Consider the following 14,689-nt stretch of genomic DNA (forward strand, 5'->3'; position numbering starts at 1 on the left):
TCTTTGGATCTAGAGGAGGTTCCTTTAGAAAACAGATGGGCCACATAAAAAGCTTTCTAAGCTACTGGGGAGACATGGTGGTCAAATGACAAGCAATTATCAAGAAGACCACCCAGATTCCTTACAAAAGTGTCTGCCTGGAGGAGTGCAACTCCTACAAGATAAAATAAAACTGTTTTGTTTACCAAAATGAAATATGCTACATTTTTTTTACATGTGAGACCATTGTCCTTGCACCGGTTGTTAACATGGTGTGAGCCATGTTGGACCAATAGTGAGTCAGTTGAAAAGTGAATAATAACACCCAATTTACAGTCATCTGCAAACTTAGTTAACCATAGGCTAGAAGTGCTGACCTGAAGGTGTAAGAAATTTATGCTAAAATTGAGTCCAAAACTGAGCCCTGTGGTATACCACTAGTAATTTTTTTTGCCTTCAGAAGTGGTACCTTCCACTCTAATCAAATGGGTTCTGTCAGACAGACAGTTAGGTATCCAACACACAATATAAGGATCTACATTCAGTCTATCAATAATGTTTGCATTGTGAATTGTGTCAAAGGCCTTGGCCAGGTCTAGATATGCTGTATGCACTGCATAAGTACTAACCTTCAGATACTTTTTCAAAGAAAAGTACAGTTGTGTACACTTACCATAAATGTAGATGTTCGAGTGTATTCACTGTTGCAGTCATCACCTGTAAGTTATCCCTGCTCTGGTAGCCCTTGGCCAGCCTGATTACCAGAGTCAATGTTTTTCTGCGTCGGCTGCTGTCGCTTGCTGCCTGACGTCAGGTCATCAGTGCTATAAAGGAAGGCAGCCGACACCATTACATCAGTTTTTCTTGCCCTAACCAGTCAGAGGCCTGAGTAAATATGGTAAGGTGGTCTTGGTGGCTAAAAGCCACCATTAGAAACTTATGTCTCTCTAAAGTAAGAAGATATAAGGGGGAAGGAGGGTGAGAAACCAGGACTGCAACAGTGAATGCAATCAGACATCTACATTTACTGTAAGTGTACACAACTGTACTATGTTCTCTGTGTTTCACTATTGCAGTCATCACCTGTGGGAGGATTCCCAAAGCTGAGGAGAGGGGCGGTAGGATTAGTAAGAGACCTAGGAAGGGGTCAGCATGCCCTGCAGAACTGCAGAGGCAAACCCTGCCCTAGCTTTAGAAAATAGAGGTAGGTGGTAATGCTTGGTAAAGGTATGGACAGAAGTCCAGGTGGCAGCTTCCAGGATGTCCCTGATGGGAACTCCTCTGAGGAATGCTGTGGAAGTGGAGGCTGTCCAAGTGAAATAGGTTCAAACAGACTTGGGGGGGGGGGTCCCATGCAATCTGTAGCAGAAATGGATACAGTGTGATATCCATTTGGAAATGGTTTGTTTGGAAATGGGCTTTCCCTCTACCCCTGGGGCAAAGTTGACAAGTAGCTGGTCTGTTTTCCTGAAGGGTTTAGTACAGTCCAGATAGTATCTGAGTTGTCTGTGCACATCTAGTGAGCACATAATTATTTCCCCCTTGTTTTGAGGGTTAGAAAAAAGGTGGGTAGATGTATGGCCTGGTTGAGAGTTACATTAGATACCACCTTGGGCATAAATTAGGGATTAATCCTCAGGGAGACCCTGTCTGCATGGAAGATGATGGAAGTGCTCAATGGCCATCAGTGCCTGAAGTTCTGAAACCCTTCTGGCTGAGGTGATATCTACGAGAAAAGCAGTCTGCCAGGAGAGGTATCTTAGTTCTGCTGAAGCAGCAGGTTCAAATGGTGGTAAAGTTAGTTTTTTCAGAACATATTTCAGATCCCAGGCTGGAGTGGGTGGCCTTCTGGGAGGTCTGATATTAGAAGCCCCTCTAAGGAATTATTTTATCAGAGGATGGGAGAACAGGGGCTGTTCTGTATCAAAATTAGCTAAAATGGCTGTGGCATGGATTTTAATAGAGGAGAAGGAGAGGCCACTATTAAGTAGCTCTGTTAGGCAGTCTAGGATAGGAGGGATGGAAGGTAGTGAGGTATTGCCCCCTCTGGACTGGCTCCAGGAGCAGAATCTTTTCCATTTTCCTGAACAAGATTTTCTGGTGCTGGGCCTTCTGGCCCCTGTGATAATGTCTAGGACCTGTTTGATTAACAGGGGCCTCTTGTTTACCTTTAGAATATTAGCCATGCTGATAGTTTGAGAGTCTGGGTTCAACACTCCCCCCAACCTGAGTTAAGAGGTCTGAGATCAGTGGAAGCTGCCTGGGAGGCTGTAAGGTCAGGCTGCGCAGTAAGGGGTACCAATGTTGTCTGGGCAAATCTGGGGCAATGAGGATGGCCTTTAGTCTCTCCTCCCTTACTTTGATCAGTACCTTGGGAATAAGAGGCAGAGGAGGGAATGCATACACAAGTGGTGATACTCCCTGGTACAAATTTTGTTTCAGCTGATGGTTGAGATGCGAAGCAAAGAGATCCACCTCTGGAGTCCCACACGCCTGAGTGATTTGTAAAAAGATTTTTTTGTGGAGTTGCCATTCGTGGAGCTCCAGTAAGTTTCTGCTTAAGTGATCTGCCAGGGTGTTGTTGTTCCCTGGTAGGTATTGGACTATCAGGTATAGTCCCATGGAAGAGGCTGTCAGCCAGATGTTCATGGCTAGCCTGCACAGAGGGTTAGAATTTGTCCCTCCCTGTTTGTTAATGTACCCCATTACTGTGGTGTTGTCTGTTTTGATAAGGAGAACCCCTGGCTTGAGATGGGGCTTGAAGGATGTCAGATCCTTTTGTACTGCTATAATTTCCTTCTGGTTGATGTGTAAGGGAATGTGCTGGGCATCCCAAGACCTTGGGTGCACCTGCCTTCTAGGTGAATGCCCCAAGCTATGTCTGAGGCGTCAGTGGTAATGGTCTGGCTGGTTGGGTGAAGAAAAGACCCTTGTTCTGGGCACAGGCCCCTGACCACCAGAAAAACTGGGCCCTAATACAGGGGATCAGAGGAAGAGAGGTCTAGAGGATTGAGACTACTGACACCAAAAGTTCTTTAGTTACCACTGAAGTTTTCTCATGTGAAGCCTGGCCAGAGGAATTAGAAGGATGTAAGATGCCATGTACCCCAAGGCTTGCAGGAACTTCCTCACAGTGAGGTGACTTCTGGAAGCCAGCTGGGTAAAATAAAGAGGCAGGAAGCTCTGCTTTTCTGGAGATAGGAAGGCCATTTGGGATGCTGTGTCCAGCAGTGCTCCCATGAAAATGATCTTCCTGGAGGGTGTTTGCTTTGATTTCTTCTTGTTGATGGTGTACCCTAAGGATGCTAGGAGGGTTTTGACAAAGAGGAAGTCCTTGAAGAGCTATTCTTTGCAACCTGGCTGAATGAGGCAGTCGTCCAGATAAGGGTAAATTTATATATTTTTCTGTCTGCAAAAAGCTTTGGCCGGGGCTAAGCATTTGGTGAATACCTTGGAAGCAGTAGATAAGCCACAGGGTAGTGCACAGAAATGAAAGTGTTGTGAGCCTCCTCTGAAGCAAAATAATTTCCTGCAGGATTATGGGGATGTGGAAGTAGGCATCTTTTAGATCTGGGGTAACTAACCAGGCATTTTTTGTCACCATAAGCAGCAGCTGTTCCAAAGTTAGCATTTTGAATTTGGGGACTGCCAGGGAGGTGTTCAGAATGGATAGATCCAGGATGGGGTGCCAAGTGCCCTCTTTTCTGGGAACAAGGAATAGTCTGGAATAAAAGCCTTTGCCTGTTTGAGCTGAGGGGACAGGTTCTACTGCCCCTTGGGATATGAGAATTTGGACTTGTTTCAATGACTCTGCCCACTGATTTGGAGGTAAGTCTGGGTACCCTCTTGGAATTGGGAGTTTGTTGAAGGAGAATTAAATGATCTTTAAGACCCATTGGTCCTTTGTTACAGAAAGACAATTTTCTTTGCAGAGGGAGAGCCTTACTTCTAGTTTTCGGTGAGTGAAAAGAGGGCACTGGGGGAGAGGGAGTCATTGAGAGTTTTTGCCATAGAGGAATGGCTTAGAACTCCCTGCCTTTGGAGTGGAAATGGTCCACTGTTTCATTCTCTGCTGTCCCTGGTATAGGAGTCTGGGTGGTCTGTCCCTGCGGGGCTTACCTTGCCTGTCTGGTAGGTGCAGGAAAGGAACAGTGTTTTGAGGGAAAATTCCTGCTGAACCCAGGAGGTTGTACCTAAAGGAAATCTTTTACTGTTTGCATAGATTTTGCTTTGTCTTCCAGCTTTTTAAGCACCTCTTCTGGTTTTACTCCAAACAAGAGGTTCTTATCCAAGGGTGCATCAAGTAATTTAGATTTGACATGATCAGGGTGAGATTGTCCTTTAACCATGCATGTCTCCTAATGACAGATCCTGACACTGCTGCCCTGCTTGAGGCTTCTAGGGCATCATATCCACAGTGTAATGAGTGTTTAGCTACTTGATAAGTAGAGAGCAGTAAATCTGCTAAATCTTTCGAATTGGCACAGTCAGAAAAGGTTGAAATCTTGTTTTTTAATAGTTCCAAAGTGTGTTGTAGATATTTTAACATGTGGAACTGACAGTTGAGTGCTCTGATAGCGAAGGTTGAAGAGGTGTATACTTTTTTACCCCATCCATCCAGAGCTCTGGAGTCCTTGTCAGAAGGAATAGGATTCTTTGCAGAACTAGCCTTAACTCCTTTTGATCCCTGTGTAATGACCTTCAGGTCTGCAGCAGGATTTCTGTACAGGTATTTGTGAGAATCTGGTACTCTGCAATATCTGTCAGGTTTTCTGGGAGCAGGTGGCAGGATGTCAGGAGTTAAGCTGAATTCACAGAAGATATCATCAACCACCTCTAAGATGGAGGGATGGCCAAGGGTCTGTGCTGTGGGAGGTCTAGAAACTCTCTTAGTCTTTTCTTCGACTGAGGGAAGTCCTGGGATTTCCAGTGGAAATGTTCCCTGAGGGTGTGAAAGGTTTCCCCAAAGGAATGATCTTCTGGTGGGGAGGCAGAAGGAATGGAATCCTCTGCTTCTGAATTCTCATAAGCAGTCAGAGGTTGTTGCTTCTCTTCAAAATCTGAATAATCAGACTCCTCAGAATCCTGTTCTGTCAGTATTTCAGGAGAAAGGTCTCTTTTCCTTTTAGAAGGTGTGGCCTGACTACCCCTGATAAGGGTGATAAGATCCTCCATCATTTTAAGCATCTGAGCTTGGGGTGGTGGAGCAGGAGTAAAATGATGGCTAGAGGTAGTTTTCCTAGGAGTGGCCTTGCTTCTAGGCCTAAGAGTATCCATCAATCTGATAGAAATGGTAGTTGGAGGAGAAGATGTCATTTTTTTGTCTAGATTCAGTAGTGTGAAAAACCTCCTCGGAAGCCGGTGCCTGCTTTGCAGCTCCGGACCCAACCAAGGTAGAGACAACCAAAGGCTTGGAAGATGAATAAGATTTCTATGGCATACCGGACTCTGAAAGGGTCTCAGTAGAGGCCTGTGAAGGTATCGAACTGGGCATCAGGGGCTGTGAAGGCGCCTCGCTGAATTCCAGAGAACTGATGACCCACTTAGCAGTAGCGTCATTGGAAGGCTTAGCCTTGTGTGGTCTGTCTCTATCTTTATCCCTACATTTTTTCAGAATGTCTATGGATTGTTGGCTGACAGATGCCATTTTGGAATGTGAAGATGGAAGATGAAAATACCTGGCTACAATAAGAGCTCTACGACAAATGGTTCTCGCTTTAAAAAGGGCACAGAACTGGCAACGGGGGACGTCGTGGTCTGGGCCTAAAGAAGTGACGCAGTATGAATGGAAGTCTCGGTGTGGTATTTGCTTTCCACAGGTGAGAAAATTGTTAACTTTTTCGGACATTTGTTAGTGCAAGAAAAAAGGATCCCAATGGGGTACTTAGCTTTAGATGTTTTCAGCTGTAATTCAAACTCTGGTAGCGACCGACCGGCACACTTGCGAACTGCTTCTGCTATGGGCTCCACAGCAAGAAAGACTGATGTAATGGTGTCGGCTGCCTTCATTTATAGTACTGAAGACCTGACGTCAGGCAGCAAGTGACAGCAGCTGACAGAAAAAAACATTGACTCTGGTATTCGGGCCGGCCAAGGGCTACCGCACCAGGGATAACCCACAGGTGATGACTGCAACAGTGAAACACAAAGAACATCTGGTGAGATTAAAGAGGGAGGACCTTCACTTGATAAAGTCAAACTGATGAAGGTCTAGGGTTAAGAGATTTTTAATGCCCAGACTAATGAAGTTTGAAGTAATGCACTCCACAGCTTTAATATGAGGCTTGAGGATAGTAAAACTAACAGGTCTGTAGTTACCAGACTTCATGGTTGGGCCACCTTTGTGTAATTGCATTACAATAGGTATTATAGGTTCATAGGTAGGTACTAGGCTATCTGCCCTAGGGCATTTATAAGCCTAGCCAGAATGTTGACTTTCGCCTCCCTTTTAGACTAGATTCCTGAGCCTCTGTCCAGCAGGGCCAAAGAAGTGATCCCAGGAGTAAATTTATGATAACCCATCCACTCATCAAGATTTCTCTTGAAGAGGGTCAGCGAGGGGCTCTGTCTAATATGGACTGGGATTCTATTCCAGAGCGAGGGAAGCCTTTGGAATATGCATCTATCCCTCCAGCATGTCCTGTTTATTGTTGTGCTAAGATTTAAATCCCTGGAGCATGTAGTTCTAATGGAATTGGTTTTCTTGAGGTGGAGCATGTCCAACAGTTCCAGGTTAGACATGGCCTTGAATGTCAGGCAGAGGTCCCCTCTGAGTAGGCGGTAAGCAACTGAGTAGAGTTGGAGCTTCTTTAGTCAAGCTGCATAGGGCATCTGTTTGAGGCCCACGATCCTCTTGGTGAGGTATTTTTGAGGTCTCTCCAGTTGTTGCAGGTGTTGGGTAAGGTACATCCCAAATGGGGCATTGTACTCAATTATGGGCCTGATGAGCGATGAGTAGAGGGGCACAATGACCTCTCTTGATCTAGATGTGAACCCTTTTGTGATTAGGTGAGCTATATAGAAGGTTTTTCTAACCACTTTGGCAATGTGATTGTCAAAGGAGGGGCTACTATCTACTTGGGTCCCCAGATCCCTAATTACTTCTTCAGTACTTAGTGGATTACCTCCTATGTGGTAGTTTGTGGGCACTTTGTTTTTCCCAAAGGGGATGACTATGCACTTTTTGGCATTTAGCTTGAGGCCATGGTTCTGACACCAGGTATCCGTCTCCGTAAGGCCCTTCTGGAGGATGCTTCTGTCAGCCGGAGAGTCTATTATGGCTCCCAGTTTGCAGTCGTCTGCGAACTTGGTAAGCCACAGTCCCCCCGTGTTTGCCTGTACCTCAGAAAAGTAAATACCGAACAAGAGGGGTCCCAGGACTGAGCCCTGTGGGACATCACTTGTAACTGGTTTAGAGTCGGACATGGCACCCGTGACTCTGACCATGTGAGTTCTATCCCTGAGCCAGTTTGCAACCCATCTTGTGACATATGGGTTAATATTTAAGCTAGTAAGCTTATTTATGATGCCAGAGTGGGGTATTGTGTCGAAGGCCTTTGCGAGGTCCAGGTAGGCTGTGTGAATTACCTTTCCCTCATCTATGGCTTTGGTAACTGTTTTGAAGAAGTCAACTAGGTTTAAGAGGCAAGATCTGCCTTTAACAAAGTGAAATTGGGTAGGGTCCAGTGTTTGGAGGTTCCCAATGTCTTTGTTTATGAGATCCATGATGATGCGCTCCATAGCCTTGCAGACCAGGCTAGTCAGGCCTATAGGGCGATAGTTCCCAGGATCCATTGTGGTGCCACCTTTGTGAAGTGGGATCACTGTTGCTGTACGCCATTCTTTGGGTGCATAACCTGTGGTAAGGCTGAGCTGGAACAGTGAATTTATGTGGGGGTTTAGTTCATTTTGGAGCTCGTGTAAGACACAGCCCAGGATACCATCCAGTCCCATTGATGCTGTGTTTTTTACTTTGGAGAGAGCTGCTTTTACCTGTGGGTCTGTGATGTCTGGGGGATTACATTCTTCTGGAGTAGACACTGGCTCTTTTGGGGGGGGGGGGTAAAGTTTGCACTGAACCTGTCTGCCAGGATGTTGTCAATGATAGTGGGTTCAGTGTATTTTGTGCCATTTTGCACCAGCTCAGAGCATATCTGAGAGTTGCCACACAGATTCTTGACATAGTTAAAGAACGCCTTGTGATAGAGTCTTTGGCGATTTTTCTTTCAAAGCTAGCCTTTGATGATCTTATGAGGGATCAAAGTTTCTTACTAGTACTGATCAGGGATGCCTTCCCTTTTTGGGATTTTGCCTTTTCATGCAATAGTTTCCTCCTTCTGTTGTATAGCTTATTTATGGCTGGGGTCCACCAGACTGGTCTCCTGTTTTTGGAGGAGTGAGTCTTGGTTTTACTTGGGGTGGCACGATCCATGCATTCCTGTAGGTGCTCATAGAGTGCAATTGTAAAGGATTCTGTGGTTTGGGTAGCATTTTCCATATGCCCGGGGGCTTTGAAACTTTACACCTCGGTCTTGAGAAGTGTGAAGTTTGCTTTTGAGAAATTTTTCACAGTGGTTTCCTTGGCTGGGGGTGGGGTCGGGATATGGATGTCCATTGTGATTAGGTTATGGTCTGATCTTACCAACGAGGGGTTTACCTCTGGTATGGAGCATTTAGCCCCCATATTGGTGATGACCAAGTCCAATATGTTGTCTCCTCTTGTGGGAGTGGTGACCAGTTGTTCCAAGGCATTTGAGTTTATAAACTCAAGGATCCATTAGGCAAAAGAGTTGGGGCTTGAGTAGTTTTTCCAGTCAATGTTTGGGTAGTTGAAGTCCCCCAATATCATGGTGTTTGGTGAGACCTTCATATTTTCCAATGTCCTCAGGAATGCCGAGTGGGGGTCCTGAGTCAGGATGAGTTATCTGTAGCAGGCTACAAACTGAAAAGCAGTTTTACCTACTATTAGTTGCACATGGATGGTCTCCACTGCCTCATGCAGTGCCACTAACCTGGAGGTGTGGGTATTCTTGATGAAGATGGATACTCATCCGCCTTTAGTATTTCGGTCTGAGTTCTGGGGCTGAAATGACTGGTATGAGTTGAATCCTGGTAATGCTGGGGTGCCCTCTGGAGCCCTGAACCAGGTTTCTGTCACTGCACAGATATCGATTTTCTCCATACTGAGGAGTGCCTTGAGTGCATGCATCTTGAGGTTTAGACTTCTGCCGTTGAGTAGCATTACCCTTAGTTTTTTGTTTCTGGTATTGTCTATGGAGGTGGATTTGTCTTTTGAGCCTTGCCTAAAAAAGGCACTATGGGGGTGGCAAGAGCCTTTGCCAGTATTTGAAAGCCTAAGGGTGACAGGTGCAAGCTGTCCCTGGTGAAACAACGTGGATTGTCGAGCATGTCATCCCAGGCTGACAGACACTGGATCCTCTTAGAATGATACCAATAGGATAGCCAATTGTTAAAATTGATCATTTTGTCTTTATACTGTGGCATCATTCTTGGTGAGGGTAAGATGCTACTCAGGGTCAGGGTCATACTGGCTTGGGCTACTTGATCAGAGAGTTCCTCTATGTCTTTTTTCATGTAGTCCAGAAAGGTACATCTCAGGTCATTTACACCAACATGGACAATGACAGAGTCATATTTGTACCTGATGTGGAGTGACTTGTGTGCTTGTGTTATGTGGCGTATCCTGGCACCTGACAGGCAGCTTACAGTGACCTTCTCCTTGTTCAGTCTGGTGAGTGGGATGTCAGTGTGCCTGACAATAGAGCCTCCAATTACTTTAGGTGTGTTATTTAGCCTTGGGGGCTGCGACTGCATGGCACACTGACTTTGTGAAGTATGTCATACGTGAAGGTTGTTGTGTGGTAGTGGTTGCTTGGATGTCTGCTTTGGAGGTCTCTGTTGTTTTGGCAGATTTTTATTTAGAGCCTCCATGTATGTTTTTGTGAGTTTATGTGTCTTGTTTGCTGGTGTGATTTGTCTAAGTGAGACTGGTTGTGTGGTGCGAGTGTCTTCCTCCACCTCCTGACTGACTGTGCCAGTCTTGGGTTGAGAGAGCCCGGCCTCCAGTTTGGCTGTATAGTTGCATCTCTCACATATATTTGTGTTTGTTGGAAGGAGGAGAGGGTTGTCTGTGTATATAAGGCAATTGTAACATTGCCTCAGGATTCCCAGATTCACCAACTGGACTGGACAGTATACCTGACACTGTGATTTGGACATGCCTGGCTGGTTTAAAGAACTGATTTATTGATTGTCTGGAATGGAAGAATAGGGAGCCTTGTACTTCTGTATAATATAGGGGGTGTAGTGCCAAACTTAGTTAGTGCTTACTGAGAAATTTGAGCAAGTGCTGGACTGTAGAATGAATGTTGAGTGCTTATTTTTGCATGTTTGACTAGTTCTAAGGGAAAAATTGAAGAGCAGACTTTGTGGAGCCGGGAATAGTTAAAAACTGCTTAAACGGTGCTGCGCGATGTTGCGCGATATTGCGCGATGTGCAAAACTGTGCTAAAGTGGGTTTTAAGGCAGGGAGTTTCAAAGAGATAGGAAATGGCCCAAATGGCCAATGAGCTACAAGTTACTGGGATGAGACCACTCCTCCAGGGACAGATAGGCTGCTCAAAGCTCCCCTCTCTCATTGGTGAACAGAGAAGCTTCCTCCTATCCAAGTAATTATCCAAGCTTCAGGAATGTAACCAGAGGTGAGGCTTAGATTAAAGCTTTTAAGTAGGGGTTCAGAAAGGCCATATTTGGCACTGAAATATGGGAACATGATATACTGTCAGGTCGCATGGATGAAGTATTCTTAGCTTTTAAAAAGGCTGAGATTCACAATAATTAAAGGGGTAGCTGTGACTGCAAAACCTTTTTTGGATAACTATAACTGTGGGTGGAGTAAATTTGCATTAAACTTGTTAGCTAAAATATTAGCTATTTCCTTTGGGTCAGAGTGCAGTATTATTGTGGACTAAGTCTGAACACTGTTGGGTGCTGCTTCTTAACTTCCTGACATAAAGAAAGATTAGCATTTATTTGTTTGTTTTAGTGAATAAGTTCATGCTCAGCTTTGAGTTTCCTAATGGTTCCTTTAAGCTCCTTGTTAGTTTACTTAAGTGTATTCTTAAGGTAGGTAGAATGAGACCTCTTATAAGTACTAAGCAACTTCTTTATCTTGTTATATAATTTATTTTTATGGGTATTCTATCACATGGGGTGTATTTTTAAACTTCTCATGATATTTGTTCCAGACAGGGACTGCCTTATCAATACAACTATTTAAGTGGGAGTAGAAGTCTGAGGTATTAGTAGCCACTTTAGCAATAGGATCCTTAAGAGGAGAATTACAGCAGAATTTATTTAAGTTATCAAGTAACTGAAGAAGATCTGCTTTTGAGAAGTCCCTAAAAACATAGCTATTTACAGGGGAAGCACCACCAGTTTTAATGGAAAGGGTCACTAAATTATGCTGTGATTTAACAAGCCTTGATGACACTTAAGGAGATATGAAAGAAATGTCCATATTTGTTAGGACTAGATCCAGGATATTGAGGCCCCTAGTAGGATGGTTAACTACTTGTGATTATGTCTTCATTAAATGTGTATTATGTGTTCAATGGCATGTGATAAAAAACACACCACATTGGCTGTTTTTTTTTCTTGACCTATTCGACTGAATATGTCAAAGTAAAATGGTGTACTCACTAAAGGAATGCCGTGTACTCTAGCATGAAGCCTACATTGTGGAGCAGAAGATATTCACTTTCAAGACATACCTTTTAGTACAGTGCACTGAAGCATAGGGAACTGCACAACATGCCATTGGATGGCTTTAATTTAGCAATCTATGCATGTCACACTTGATATATTTGTACATTGTTGCAATGACTGCTGATTGTTGCAGTGTGTATGACATGGATTGGGTGACCAGAGAACCGGGACAAACTTTTTCTTGTAGCGGAGGTAAGCAGTGCTTGGTGCTGTTAAAAATGCTGCAACAATGTTACACCATTAAGAAGCAGACTAGAAGGTCAGGACTAAGGGGATCAGAGTGTATGGTCTGCATGACACAAATGACAAAGGCTGAGTCAGAGACATCAGTCCACCATACAGCACACCACCACTTACCATCACTTTCCACATGGTCTAATTTGTCTACTTCTGTATGACCTCACTAACATGGAACCCTCACGATTCTGTAGTCCCTATGGCTGCCATTTTCTTTTTGTTTTGTTTTGCATGGGGTTTTTGATTGTATACCATATTCCTCATAGTAAGCCACGGTGGTGCAGCTGTAGCGTTGTCGCCTCACAGCAAGAGGTTCTCCTGTTCGATTCTCGGCTGGAGCAGCTTCTGTGTGGAGTCTGCATCTCCTCCCTGTGGTCGAGTAGCGTTCAAAAGACATGCGTGAATGGCCATGCCTTCATTGAAGGTTGGGCATCGAGCTGGCACCTCGGCACCATAAAAATCTACTGCCAATCATTAGTGGACCGGAGTTCCACTGTAGTGACCCCTAACCAGGAAAAGCCGAAAGAAAAACAACAACAACAACCATATTCCTCATAGTCCACAGACACTATCAGGCATATTACACCCCATCCATATTTGTAGCAATTAATGGAAGACTGCAACACTATTTTCTGATGTGATCCAACTACAGTACCTCTAATTGGCCATGGGCACCTGTAACACAAACAAATTATTCACAATTCATCATTTCGATTTTCCCACATACCAGGCTAGGCATCAGTCATTTACTATCAAAATCTATCCATGCACTCAGGTAATCCACAGGCCACTGGAGGAATGGAAAGATGTGTTACCCCTGCTATATCTGAATGGCATTTTTTCCTAAGTGGCCAACCACATTTATGAATTACATTTTTTCATATAAAAACATAACTAGGAAACCAAAGTAAGACAGCCGGTTTTGCAGTTAAATGTCTCTTAAACAAAGACCTGAAATGTTGAACATGAATGGTTCAAAGAAATTAAAATGACTTTAGTGCTTTGAAACTGTGATAGATGAAGCATGGCAGACATGTAAAAACCCATCATATAGATCACCCCAACTTTAAAATGCAATATACAAACATAAACATGTAAACAGAGAAATACACTCAGTAATCACAGCAACAAATCAGCACAAAATGTGTATCATCTAAGGTGGTAAGGGTTCTATCAGACAACATGATAGTTAGAATTTGCTGTGGGTAGTCTATTTTACAACATGGTTCTACCTGACCTCTACCTCAATACATTTTCTTCAACTATCAGAAAATTATTGCTCTTTTGGAAATGGGTGCAACAAAATATTCCTTCTCATTATGATTTTATTACAATATTAAACTTAATTACTAGCAAATTTATCCATCCAGTTTGAAGAAAAAATAATTACATTAAGTCCATTTTGAGCCACAAAGAGAGACAGTTAGTCTTACCTCAAAGGCATATTCATCCTTTTGTTCTCTGTCTAACTTGTGAGAGGTGGTACTAATAACTCCTAAAAGAAAAGAGGAAAATGTGACATCTGTCAAGCTCTTTAGTGAAACACAACATATAACACAAAATACTGATTTGTGGAAAAAATCAGCCACTAATGACTCTGTATCCAGCTCTATTTGTGTTTTACTACTATGTCTAACTTCCATTCCCTCATACATGTGTGACACCTGGTCATAGTAGTGCAACTTTCTATGAAAGTATGTCATTCTAGTAAACAGTACTGACTATTTGAACATAAATGAGTTGCAATACATGTAAAGGTGATTTTAAATCCCTCTGGTAGACCATCTGGAAATGTGCTGAAGGGTTTCCTTTTAACTATCCTGTTCTGTAAGCCTTTGATATAACAGGTAAAAATCATTTTCTTGTTTTACCAGTTCTACATATCCAATATGAGGCACTGCTCAACTGCTATTTTAATATAAATTCACTTAAAATGACAAATAAATCTTTAGCCACTTTTTCCAAATTATTGTAAAAGTATACTTTATTAAAAGAGTGACACCTAATACAAGATTTTCATCAAGAAAACGAAGCACCATAAATGAAATATTTTACCAGGTAGTTAAACATAAATGTGATTTATATATATATATATATATATATATATATATATATATATATATATATATGTGTGTGTGTGTGTGTGTGTGTGTGTGATGCAGTCCTTCATAGAGGATGCAGGGGGCTTGTCCTCCTGCAAAGATACTTATTGGCATTTGTCTTTTTTTGTATCTGTGTTTTTGATGATATGTTTCATGGATGTGCCTTGATAATCTATAGGTACATACTTAAAAAATCAATAATCATTAACACTATATCTATAAATCACCACACCAGCTGAAAAAGCAAAATAGTTTCCTTTCCTGAACCACTAAACCAAAAAAAAAAATGGCAACTAACTTGCAGACATAATATGACTGTAAAATTATGCTAAATTGTAAGGCTGGGGTTGGGGCAGGAATGCAAACAGGGTTATGGTTAACACACATAAGTAAAGTGGCAGGGGTTCATTAACAGTATCGTAAAGATTTGAACATGTACAGATCATGTACATTTGTGTTTTGTATGGAAGCTTTGGTTTCTGTATGACTTCAAGGGTTTTTGTTAACATTTACTGCTTGACTGCAAATTTAAATGTACTGTTTACATTTGAGATTATTGTATTGGGATGTTTTCCAGTTTGAGA

At 43.0% G+C, this 14,689-nt stretch overlaps 1 protein-coding gene across 1 annotated transcript in view; it reads right to left on the minus strand.

Moving 5' to 3' along the window:
* Positions 1 to 14,689, minus strand: part of FAT2 (FAT atypical cadherin 2) — a 1,015,713-nt gene that overhangs the window by 455,967 nt on the left and 545,057 nt on the right. Inside the window, exon 5 of the mRNA XM_044069413.1 lies at positions 13,437 to 13,498. Coding sequence (XP_043925348.1) covers positions 13,437 to 13,498 — 62 coding nt within the window. The remainder of the gene's footprint in view (positions 1 to 13,436; positions 13,499 to 14,689) is intronic.

The sequence above is a fragment of the Protopterus annectens genome, chromosome 4.part0, assembly GCF_019279795.1.
Source record: "Protopterus annectens isolate FY-2018-M chromosome 4.part0, PAN1.0, whole genome shotgun sequence".
NCBI lineage: Eukaryota > Metazoa > Chordata > Ceratodontiformes > Protopteridae > Protopterus > Protopterus annectens.